We start from the raw sequence: 13,166 nt of genomic DNA on the forward strand, positions 1-13,166 counted from the left end.
TTACATTGCTTTTTCAAAAGGGAATGCCATGCATGTCAGTCAATACAGAGACATTAATCTCCCCACTTCAACATTCAATATCTTTTCTATGTTTTTCCCAATCATTATTATTATTATTCTAGTTATTTTTTAAAACAATCAATCACTATTTCTCATTTTGCTTGTAAAAAGACTTTACACATCATGAAATACTTCTCAGACCAATCCAGTTGAGAATACTATACCTGTCCTCATCAACGGGTAATAAGCCATATCTGTTTCTCACTAATGTCCTGCCTCTCTATTGTTCCCTTGCTATCTTTCTCTATCCTCTTCTCTTCACCTCCCTCATTCCACACTGTCCTATTCTCGTTAAGTACCTTTACTGCTTTTATATCCTCCAATTTTTCGCTCTCTACCATAGAGTGTGGAGAGTCGGTATATATTGAGTGGATACATACAATATCTTTCTTTCATAGCCTGGCTTACTTCACTCAGCAACAGATCCTCCATATTAGACCACTTTCTATCAAATTCCAGGGTCTTGTTATTTTTTATGGCTGAGTAGTATTCTTGAGAGTATATATACCACACTTTTCCAATCCATTCATCAGTTTGTGGACATTTAGGTTGGTTCCATGCCTTGGCAATTGTGAATAATGCTGCAATAAACATTGATGTGCAAGCACTTTTCTGACTGAGCATTCTCCTGTCTTTTGGGTAAATACCCAGAAGTGGGATTGCTGGATCAAATGGTAGTTCTATCTGTAGATCTTTGAGGAACCTCCATATTGTTCTCCACAGTGGTTGAACTAGTTTACATTCCCACCAACAGTGTAGGAGGGTTCCCTTTTCACCACATCCCCGCCAACACTTATCACTTTTTATATTCTTAATCGTTGCCATTCTGACAGGGGTTAGGTGGTATCACACTGTGGTTTTTATCTGCATCTCCCTTATGATGAGAGATGTTGAGCAGTTCCTCATATGCTTTTTGGCTGTTCGTATGTCTTCCTTAGAGAGATTTTTGTTCAGCTCATTTTCCCATCTTTTAATTGGGTTAATCATTTTTTTTTTTTTCGCATAAGACTAGTGCTCCATTTCTAAACATGTTTGGCAAAATCGACAAAGGGAATTTCTTGACCAGTTTTTATTCTTTTTTACTAAGAGAAAAGAATTTCCCATCATCATAGCAGCAAGGTTACTGAACACTTCACATGAGAAAAATATCGTCTAGATGATGTGCTGACAAAAGAATGACAAGATCTGAGAAAATACAGTTGTGGAAATGATGTGCGTGCTTGTCCTCCGAGTTCCAACCATTTTGATTTAGTCGACTTTCGGCTCATAGTTAGGAAATACTCTAATAATTAGTGCATTCAGCTGCCATTTTATGGCCCTTTAGAGACATCCAGGCACGCATTCATCTATCAGGCATTTAGATTTTGCCTATTGTCTACACAGACTACACGAAATGCTGGAATCTACTTTGTTGTCATTGTTCAACTAACCAACCACTTAACAAATGAGATGACAGCAAGAACTAAAAACAGCTTTCTTTCATTTTCAACTCAAGCATTTAAAATTTTCCAAACTAGGGAACCAGCAGTTGGCTTAATGTCGCTGGACTCCCATGTAGTCAACCATGGTTTGAGTCCCAGAACTGGTGGCTTAAACTCACACCGGTGTGTGTGTGCGCGTGCCCAAGATCCCTAGAAGAGAGTGGAGAAGAAGGGATTGTGGTGTCGGCATCCCCCCTGGGGGGGCGATTTCTCACTTTCTGTCTCTCCGTCTCTCTCTGTCTTTCTGATGAGTGCATGAGCCCTATAGCAAAAACCTCTTGGGGGAAAAAAAGAAAAAAGAAAAAAAATTTCCAAACTAGTAATCCCATTTGAAAATAAAAGTGTTAGTGTTAGGTGTGGATTGGTTTTCCAAGGGAAGCATGCTTACAGTGGTGCCAGTCACAGGTTACGATTGTTTTTAGCATCCAAGGGGGGACAGTCGGAAGGCTCCTTGAACAATCTGCCTAGGAAGCAAAGTTTGCCTACAAGCAGCTCCTGCTTTTCTGTCTTTATCCCTCTCATATTTTTAGCAGTCCCTCTTCTCCATTATTCATTGTATTCATTTATTCATCCCATTCACAAGCCAAATAATTATTTTTCAAACAAGAGTAAGACATTTTGGAGAAACAAAGACATGAAAATGAGAAACTCTGTGCAAGGCAGCTGCTCTGGGACCCCCATATGTCACTATTTTTAAAATGGGTCTATTCAAAGGTTGAGAACCATTGTTCTAGTATTCCTTCTTCCTTTAAATATCATGTTACCCTGGCTTTGATATCATTTCCCAGTCCTGTAGTGATGAGCAGGAAAAGGAATAACTTCAGAGAAAATATTCATTTATCTCATTCTTGTAAAAAAATAAAATACTGAATGAAACAGCAACAGTGATAACAGATTGTTCTCTTCTGTAAGTTCTTGAAGTAGAGAATTAAAAATTGCCCCCCTCCCCGTCTCTTCTAAAATGTAGAGATCTTGGGTATCAGTAAGAAAGTAAGGGAGTAAAGTGGAAAGATAGGTATTTCTTTGCATGTGTACAGTTGGAGACATTCAGCGAAGAAACATGGTCATCCATGGAAGGGGATGAGGTAAGGTCAACCAATCCAGTAAGATAGTAAAGTCTTGGACAAAGGGTATGGAATAGTAGTAGGAGGTCTGATTTGTTTTGACAACAGAGTTTTAGCATTTATTCCAATATATTTCACAATATTAGATCTGTGGCCAAGTTATTAAGCCAATTTATACGACCTAAAAACACAAAAACAAAACACAACTTGCAAATCAGAACTAAGGTCCAACCCCTAGTGTGATGAATAGGGGCAGGAGTTAGGGAACTCCCACCAAGAGCTCCAATATTTGGCCACTGTTATGACATTGTGAAATATGCTGGAATAGATACAAAAAGTTTGTTAGCAAATAAAAACAAAGTAAAACAACGTAGAAGAGATTTATTTTGAAATGTTGAACTCTGGTGCCTGAAAGCCTCTTTTCTATGTGTTTTCTTCATGTCATAGATTGTGAAGTAGAACAGAAAGCCCATGATAGCTCAGAACCAGATTCCAACTCTGGTTTCTTCACTACTCCATATGGACACTGGGTTTACAAATCAGTTCTCTGGGCTTCAGATGTTTTATCCATAAACTGAAGGATAATATCTATTTCAAAGAGCTATTGTCAGAATTAAATAAAAAACAAATAATACAGTTGAGACTCAATAATTTCAAGTCTTAATCTCCTCTTTTCTTTGTCCATTGTCACTGTAACCTCTAAGGCAGCTCAAATTCTTGTGGTATAGGGGAGATACAGTGTTGTTTTTCACTTCCCTTTTTAAAAAATTGAAATACAATTTATATAGCAAAATAAATCATTTTTATTTATTTATTATAATTTCTAATTTGCATGCAATATTTGTCTATACTTATGAGTTATGATGTGGTTTTTTAAAATATGTATACAACATCTAATGACCAAATCAGGGCAAAAACACATCCTCTATCCCTGACATTTATAATTATATCAAGTTGTATGTATTTGAAATATAATCTTTTGTCTATTTTCAAGCATATGTTGATTTGCCACCAACTGTTTTTATTTTGCTCTGCTACAGTGTTTGGTAATCTATTCATTCCACTTATTTACATACACTCTTGTATCTGTTATCCACATCTGGGTAGATATAAATTTATGTAACACAAATCTGCTAATGGTCGAAGTTAAGTCTTGGGGTGAGGGTGGGAACTAGATTGTCCAAGTCTAAGCATAGCAGAATCTTCTGCCATGAATAACCTTGCTCCAGTCATTGAAGGAAAGTGACTGATTATTTTGGATCTTCTGCTTATGTACAGATGAGATTTTACTCTAGATTAGGGGCAGCAAGCTCAAAGGCCAGCAGGGCCATTACAGGTCTGGGGTTGGGTGTGGGAGCTTTGGCACATTGGGGAGTGAGTCTAAGTTCTCTTCAAGAGGCAGCCTCTCCTTATGTCCAACATGTTATTAGCATGCAAGGATTTAGGCTCAGATGTTGCTAGATTTGATTTTTTAAAGAAAAGTCAGATCCATAGTTACTGTAAAATCTCCCAATTTTTAAGTGTTGACAACTAATTCCATTTTCTTTCAACATCATGTAGGCCAAACCAAATATATCTGAATACAGCCTGTGTGCCACTAGTCTGCAGCCTTCGGATTTCAAAGACCTTTTCCACTTCCAGGGCTCTCTACTCTATGAGCTCAAGAATAATGGCATTCGTCTCACATGAGAGGCTCATCCTAAAAATTAGGAATGCAGTTACACTCCCACTTCAAATAAGTGTTTCCTCTTGTTAGTTTTTCACTCTCCTTAATTAATGTTACCTCCCAGGAAACGCTTACGCAAACAGTATCTTATTCCAAAGTTAAAAATAATCATATTTCCTGTTACTAAAGCACATAGGCTTAATTTTTTGCATGTCAGTTATGTCTTTTCAACATGTCTGGTAGCTGGTTTCAATTTCCCTAGAGCCCAACTTTATTTTGTGCCAACTCTTGGGAGGTAAAACTTCAGTTAGTTTCACATTTATAAAGCAGAGTATTTTATAAGTCTTACGGAAACAGTCTTCCATCCCACCTGTTTTTCACTAAAATGTGTCTTCCAGAAATTCATATCTTGAAGCTTTAACTCTTTGTGTATTTTATATAGGGCCTTCGAGGAGGTAAGTAAAGTTAAATTAGGTTGTAAGGGTAGGATTCTAACCCTGGACTGGTATCCATATAAGAAGAGGATGAGACAGAGGAGTATGATGTATGCGGGGACACAGTGACACATCAGCAAGCTGGAAAAAAGAACAACTCACCTGAAACCAACCCTACTGAGCCTTGATCTTAAATCAAATCCAGAACTGTGAGAATTTTTAGTTCTTGTTTTTCACCTGGTCTGTGGTATTTTGTTGTTGAAGTTCAAGCAAGCTCTTATACCACCTATAACTAGCTTGATGTCTTTAGTGTTTGATGTCTTTGGGGTTTTAGGCTCCTTAAAAGTTCTAGTTATTTTCAAGGGTAGTAAGTAGCATAGTGATTAAGGCACTGGACTCTCACAAAGTCAACTGTGGTTCGAGTCTTGGAGCTGGAGGCTTGAAAATCATTTCAGGCATGTCTGTGTGTATTCTTAAAATCACAGGAAGAAGGTGGAGGAGAAGGGATTGTGGAGTGGCCATTTCCCCTAGGGGTAATTTCTCACTTTCCCTCTGTTTTCTCCAGAGAGCACATGTGCCCTATGGAAAGAACCTTAAAAAGAAAAATACTACTTTGAAACTCCTTTTCCCATCTAACTTTCTGCTCAAGACATTATGGAAATTTTTGCATCTTCAAATCAAGAGACCCCACTTTGGGAAATACATCAAACTATTGATGATACCGAACCCAAACCATTTGGTGACTCACCCATAAAATGTGAGATAGAGGAAGCCAATCCTCTTCCCAAGTTTTAAGACTTCTCCTCGCTTGTCAGATGCTCCTGTGAGTCGCACTATGCCCACCTTCTTGAGGCTGGAGAGCCACGTGTATGCATGCTCATCATTTTTTAAAACATCTTCAAAATCCAGAGTGGGTAGCTGTAAATCTGAGCCCCAGTACTGATGTTCTGTGAAATAAGAAAATAGAAACATCAGTTGAGATTACATTGTTTTTATACATAATGACAACCTCAGAGAGGGGGTTAGTTCATTAGAGTTGCTCTTTGATTTATCAAGCAGTTTAGTAAAAGTAGATCATGCTAGAAATGCCCAAGTCATCTGGTCTCTTCCTAGGAACCAGGTGTATGTCCTGCCAGTAACTATGTTTGACCCATAACAGGTATGCCATGTAGTCTACTTGTGAAAGGAATGTTGTTCAGCTTGACTGGCTCTTTGTCTGTATGTCCTAAAGGCTGCTCTACCTAGACTCTGCTTAGAAATAAACTAAGATATTATGTGTGTTGACAGTCAAGTGATGTTGCTCAACTCTGAGCAGTTGACAAAATCAGATTGGTGAGCTAGAACAGCATCTGCCTCTTCTGGATTGGTGGTGGTATTAGCCATGGTAGATGTAGATAATTTTTTTCCTGACTTCACTCGATAAGAAGCCATCTCAGGGATGAGTTGTTCTTTGGAGTCAGCAAAAGCTGGCCACGAAGAGGAAAAGATGAGGTTAACTTCCTGGCCAGCATAGACCTTTGGTGGCAGTGTCACAGGAGATAAAGTCAAATGCTTCCCCTTAACTCTCCTATTCTTGATGAGTACATGCTCATACAAATGTTTACCTGTGAGAATAGCTAGTGCAAAAAATAATTGGCTTGCAAACCAGGCTCTTCCAAAAAGAAGTGGAACACAGAGGAAATTTAAGTTTGCCGAAGGAAACAGTCCAGATATTAACAATAGCATTTAAGAAAGACCTAGCTCTAATCCATTCAATTCCATCTTTCCTGGGGAAGGAAATTGCCATAAGAAGGCAAACTTTCCTAGCAAGTGTCAGAATGAGAACTTACGACCTCTGTATCATCCTTAATGATGCTTTATTTTTCTAGCTAGAGAATAGGCCACATTATCAAAAACAAGCCCAAAGCCTCCAGTTTAAGAAGGAAGAATGGATTAGTGTTTCTTGCAATAGTTGTGGACTGGAAATAATTTCCTCTTTGATGTTACCATAGCTGTTTCCTCAGAAATAGGAATTTTTTTTGAGGGGGAGTCAGATAGTGGAATTTTTGTAATGAAAAGAAACATGCAAGAGCACAGTCACTTCTTGGTCTTCCATCAGGTAGATGCAAAAGGCCATTTGAAGAGGGAAGTTGTTGTGCATCTGTAGGAAGACCTAATCTGGCTATAAATGAATACATTGCCAATGTTTTTGAGTTATTAAACAGACTGCATAATGAACCTGCATTTTTGTGGCCTAAATTACAAACTGTAAATTAGATTTCCTAATGGCTGTGTTAATTCTCTCAGATGATGCTAATCTTCAGTCTTGAACATTCCACAGGCCAAAATAACTTACTCTGTTTTCTCAGGAAATGAAGCCGGTATCTAGCCACTGCTTCCTATTTTCTCATTTTAACTCATTTCTCTCTGCAGAACTAAGCAGAAGTGAAAGGACTACAGCTTCTCCTGCTCCTTTTTTTGGCTCTTTTTAACATTTAATTTTATGTGTGTTAAGCATTGTTTTCAGTGCTTTCCATATTTAAGAAAACCTGAGAATTTAATATTTACTAGGTCACCTTGGCGAAGAGGAGCAGATCAGCACATGGGCCAAGTGTCAGACCAGAACAGACTGATGAGAAGATTACCAGACAAGGAGGCATGAAGATTTCAAGGTAATGATGATCATTTTGGGGGGATAAAGAAGATATATTTTTTAAGAAGATATTTTATATATACTTTCATGATATCCCTTTATTAGCTACCCAATAGTCATTTGTTGGTTTATCTTTTCAAAAAGTATAATATTTTACCATGTTGAGAGGCATTGTAATAGGCAGTATGTAAGGACTTCACAATCTATGGGAGACTCAGACGTGGAAGCTGACAACTTAAATGCAATATGATAGAAGCTATAGTTGAGGTATGTTTGAGACACCACAGATGTCTCAGCCTTCTGATCCCTACCTCACGCTCTGTCTACGGTGCCCAGCTTCTCTTACGTGCACCAATGCCCTAGGTCTGTCCCTCACGCCTCGCTTACCTCTTCTAAAATCAAATAGTATAGATTTCATATGACAGTTTCTTCTCAAAGAGGCAGCCACTTTGGTTTTGTTTTGAGTGTTGGATTATGTGGCCATTTGTCTTGCCACTCCCATTTGCTCCTTGCATTTAAAGTCCCCAAAGAGTAATATCTGTTACCTATCAAAAAGTTCTGCAAAAAAGATGATGGTAAATATCATAAATAGGGCCTATTGTCTGACTATAAAGGTTATTTTGTTTCCAGGTAGGAGAAAAAATTCCTGGGCAAAATATTAGTACTGAGGGCAAATCATGGAAGCCTTCACCTCGGTGGGTTCTATCCAGTAACTAAAGGAAATACTGAAAACAGCTTCTGGAGTCTCAAGTAGAAATCATGGATCCATAGAATATTAGAGGTGAATGAATTTTTAGACTCATTTGGCATTTTCCTATTGGATTCAGGATTTTCCATAACTGTTAGTTCTTATCTTTGAACGAAAATATTGCCTAAGCGAAATTCCTTAGCATTTCTTTGATTTAAGTTAAAACTGGTTTTCTTAATAGTACCAAGTGAACTTGCTATTGAAAGAATTAGATTATTTAAGAAATTGTGTGATCAATATAATGTGGGGGGGGGGAAGGAATGGAAGACAACTGTAGATACCAGAGACAGTGTGACAAGAGGGTAGGAAAGGACAGAGGGGCAGAAATAGGGGTAAAAAAAATACTAGAAACTAGAAATGGAAAATTTTTGATAATAACATGCATGATTAAGCCACTATGCAGTATATTCTGGATGGGAAATCACATTTTGTATGCTGTGATGATGCTTAGGGAATGAGTGTAAGTTTAGTTAAAAAAAAAAAAAGAAAGGGTTCAAAAAAAAAAACCCTAAAACTGTTTTTCTTGAAATTAAAAAAAAATGCATTAAAAATACCTATACAGGGACCAACAGTTAGTGTAATGGCTATGTTTCTGGACTCCCATGTAGCTGACCATGGTTCGAGTCCTGGACCTGGTGGCTTAAACTCATGCCAGGCACATGTGTGCGCATGCCCAAGATCCCGAGAGGAGAATGGAGGAGAAGGGATTGTGGCATGGCCATACCCCCTGGGGGGTGATTTCTCACTTTCTGTCTCTCTGTCTCTCTCTGGCTGGTGAGCACACGCACCCTACAGTGAAAACCTCTCAAAAAATAAGACAAAACAAAACAAAACAGAACAAAAACCTATACAATGACTGCAGTATGATATATAGCCCCAGCTAGGTGCTACTTTATACAATGTTCATTCTACTCACTGAGGCTTATACCTAAAGTTGCACTTATGTTCATGGAAATGTATATATCAGCTGTGCTTGCTATGAAAATATTTAGATTAATTAAGATCTTTAGTGACTCAATAAAATGTGGGGGGGAAAAGTATAGAAAGCAAACATAGATACCAGAGACAGTGTGGGAGGAGAGTGGGAGATGGCAGAGGGTAAGAGATAGGGAATCAAGGATGGGAAAAAAGAAGCAAAACATACAGGAAATAAGAAATTGAAAATTATTTGTTGATGATAACATGTATGTTGATGTGCTTTATTGAGACAATATACAGTGTACTCTGGATGGAAAATCTCATTTTGTATGCTGTAATGATGTACAGTGAATGAATGTAAATAAATAAATTTTTTTAAAAAAAGAAGAAAATGTTGCCTAAACTGCAGCTGAGGATACTTCTAGTTTTCTGGCATTGTGAAAATCTGTCTAAGGTTAGGTTTTCTATTTCTGTGTAGACTATGGGATGGATCCAGCTTTTGTTTACTTGGCTAGCTACAGTAAATGTGTTGTCTTTACTGCAGATGTTTAATTTATTAATGAGCACTTAAAATATTTAGAAATATTTATTGGGCCCAGCAGATGGCATAATGGTTCTGTCACTGGACTCCCACCTAGCTGACCATGGTTCAAGTCCCAGATCCACTAGCTTAAAACTCACACCAGGTGCATGTGCATGTGTGCCCAACATCCTGAGAGGAGAGTGGGGAAGAAGGACCTGCAGTGTGGCCATCCCTTCAGTGGTGATTTCTCCCTTTTTATCTCTCTGTCTTTTCAGCAAGTGCATGCACCCTACATTAAAAAAAAATCTCTGAAAAAGAGAAATATTTATTACTTCTTGGTGAGAGTAAACCAGCCTAGAGAGATAGCGTGATGTAGACTACAATAGTGTCCAGTAGAATTTTCTACAATGATGGAAATATTCTAGATTCTCGCTGTTCAACATCATGGCTACTAGCAACATCCTTGAGACTCAACATTTAGCTGGTAGAACTGAGGAAATAAATATCTTACTTTTTTAAACTTAAATTTAAATGATCACATCTGACTGCTACTGTGTCAGACAGGATATGTATAGAGAAAACATGAAGTAAAGAAGTCTGAGTATGAATCATTGTCCTGCCTCTGATCAGCTAGTTTCTTGGCCTCTTGTCTGAGCTTCAGTCTCTAACCTATAAAATAGAAATGATTACATGTACCCTGATGGTCTTTTATGACCCTACAATGAAATTATGCAGAGTCTAGACAGTGCCTGGCTCTAGTAGACCCATAATAACAATAATTATTTACCGAGTACATTCTAGGAGTCAGGCACAGTGCTAGATATTTTTTTGCTTTGAATCTCCACAACAAATCCATGGGACAGATCTTCTGGTATTGCCACATTGCAGAGAAGAGAACTGAGGTCCAAGTAACACAGATAATGATTTGCAGAGCTAGCCAGTCAATCAGGGGACTGATTCCAAAATCCATCATTTTGACAACTGTATATAAAATAAACATTTGATTCCTTGAAATACCATCATCACAGGCATTTTTATGTCCCACGTCTGAATTTCGATAGCTTATTCTGTGCCTTACAAAGGAAATCTACTAGACTGAGAAGAAAGCAAAGTGAGTTACAGTGAAGAACACTTCGTCTGAACTTGTTCAAGCCTGGGCGTTTAAAGATAAACCCTGGCTTCTAGTCAGGACTTTAAATAGAGAGAAAACATTATGAGCTGGTTTCATTGCACAACACAGCAACAACATTGCTGGTCACATTTTGTGAAATGAACCAAGGCTTTGCAGACTTAAAAACCAGCGAGGTTATCTTCTTTAATTTATACCAGTATATCTTAGTGTCTTTAGGGTTTTATTTAAGGCCATTATTACTTTCCAGAAAGTTTCAGTCATCATGTGGCAGGGAAATATAATAAATAAGATGAGAAAAACACATTTTCACAAGATGTAATTGTTTTTAAAACTTTGAGGTTATATTTTGACTACATTATTTACACAAGAAGGATGTTTAGGGCATACATATTATATATTTACAGCATGCTTTAATGACTAGTTATTTCTATGGAAGTTATTTTATCATTATAAAATAACACAGACATACACACACAAACACACACTTTGTTTTAAGAATACAGGAAGATCTAGACTCTTAATTAGTGTGTTACTCTTTAGATTTGTAAACTTGACTATATTACACAAAAGAATAAAGCAAAACTTTCAATACAATAAACAGCATAATCTGTACTATAGATAATTTCATCTTTGTAGGATTTTATCATCAGAATATGGATACAGTGATTTTTTAAAGAGGTTTTTGCCTCAGGGCACATGTGTTAGCTTGGAAAAGAGAGACAGAAACAGTGAGAGGGAGAGACATCACTCCCTAAAGAAGATGGCCACACTGCAGTCCCTTCTCCTCCATTCTCCTTCTGGGCTCTTGGGCATGCAGACACACACACCTGGTGTGATTTTCAAGCCACTGGGTCCAGGACTCAAACTGCAGTCAACCACGTGGGAGTCCAGTGATGTAACCACTATGCCATCTGCTGGCTCCAGTTACAGCGATTTTTAAGTCGTGAAATTTATCATTTTCTAACCAGACTTTCACTTTGGAGTGCCCTGGCAGAAGCTTTCTTGAAATCAGAGACGAAAGGCCACAAATACATCCCTGAACCTGTGACTCAGTATGATCTGCTTGTACACTCATACGTGTGGCTGTCAGAGGACAGTGCTGTAACTAGCTACTTTCCAGTTTATCATCGTGTCTCAGATGTATTATTTCCTAATTTTTGTAGAAAAATAATACTACATTTCATTAAGCCTTCTGGGAAAATAATTTTGTGATATCTGCAGAGAATATTAAACTTTAACATTGAAAGAGTAATTTAAAATCATTTTCCCTCAACTGCAAAAACATAACTACAGGGGAAACCAACAGAAAATACATTTGACTAGAGTAAATCATTTGTCAGGAGAATATATTAAAAACAACTTTAAGTTTCACACTTGGGTCTGGATACATAAACAGTATGGAAAATGATGGAATATTTAAGGTATGAACCACTCTTCTTAATTTAACTTATGGCCTTACTAATAAATACTTCCTTGAACATGTGCTTCACACATCATAAAATTTATACACAGGCTACATGCTGGCTTTCAAGGAACCATTTGTATAAGGTTTCCTGCTCAGGGTTAAGCATCAGATTCCTGGATCCTGAGTTGTATTTCCAAAAAGGAAAAGACACAAAGAGGTTCTTTAGTTGAAGGTTCGTGAGGGCGGCCTGCTGGGTTGCAGTGTGTTATTTCAAGAGTTTAGGACCTTCTGTCCACCTGCCCTGAACTGCGCTGTTGGCTCTAAAACAGCTTGTCTGATGTGCAGGGGAAGTCATTCTCTTCCTGTCTTTTTCTACAGATACCTTCAAGGGACCCTGACCAAAACAAGATCTTTCCCTTGTAGGGCAAGTCACCTCGGAGGACATAGGGGAAAGTCACCTTGGAGGAAATAGAGTTTTGAATCACCTCCCTGAACCATGGGGATCCTGCTCTCTTCAGAGGTATTTTACTTCTTGTCCAGCAAACTCTACAAATTTTTCACGACTTCAGGCATTTGTCTTGTTTTCTGTGAAGATCTTTCTGACATGAGGATTTGAATGCAAGAAACTTACCATGGAGGTTGGTATTCATTAAGTTCCTGAAAGCACTAATACAAGACAGGGGTGCAAGCCTGGGAAGAAAGCCTCTGGAAGGAGTTTTAATGGATGAGTTACTGCCTTTGGCAACAGAGGCTCAGCACCTCTGGACCTCCTAGACACAACATAGAATATGCTTCAGAGATGTACCTGGGACAAGGGGAGCTGAGATGTAAAGGCCGCCCTTGCCCATCCTTCACGGGTTGAGGGCTGCTCTCTGGGTTCCCACTCCTGCGTCTTTTTGGCCTTCCATGGGAGCTGGCCAAGCGAGCTCCCTCGAGAAGGAAAGGAGAGTGGGGTCTTGCAATGGGAAGCTGCTGGCGTGTGTGGGCCAAGTGCTGAGGGCATCGAGGGGCTCTGACAGCCTCTGCAATGCCCTTCCTCAGGGAACCTTCTGCATCTGCTGAGGGTGGGTTAGGTGTCTTTTCTGGCCACCCAGAACTCCTAT

The 13,166-nt window shown here is 38.5% G+C and overlaps 1 protein-coding gene and 1 long non-coding RNA gene across 2 annotated transcripts in view; one reads left to right on the forward strand and one right to left on the reverse strand.

Moving 5' to 3' along the window:
* Positions 1 to 12,496, forward strand: part of LOC102478055 (uncharacterized) — a 32,329-nt gene extending 19,833 nt beyond the window's left edge. Inside the window, exons 3-4 of the long non-coding RNA XR_001371067.2 lie at positions 7,256 to 7,356; positions 12,442 to 12,496. This is a non-coding gene — a long non-coding RNA (uncharacterized LOC102478055). The remainder of the gene's footprint in view (positions 1 to 7,255; positions 7,357 to 12,441) is intronic.
* BBOX1 (gamma-butyrobetaine hydroxylase 1) overlaps positions 1 to 13,166 on the reverse strand; it is a 59,158-nt gene that overhangs the window by 29,626 nt on the left and 16,366 nt on the right. The window contains exon 3 of the mRNA XM_014591302.2: positions 5,454 to 5,652. Within this exon, the coding sequence (XP_014446788.1) occupies positions 5,454 to 5,652 (199 nt within the window). The remainder of the gene's footprint in view (positions 1 to 5,453; positions 5,653 to 13,166) is intronic.

This window comes from Tupaia chinensis, unplaced genomic scaffold, assembly GCF_000334495.1.
Source record: "Tupaia chinensis unplaced genomic scaffold, TupChi_1.0 Scaffold000555_1, whole genome shotgun sequence".
NCBI lineage: Eukaryota > Metazoa > Chordata > Mammalia > Scandentia > Tupaiidae > Tupaia > Tupaia belangeri.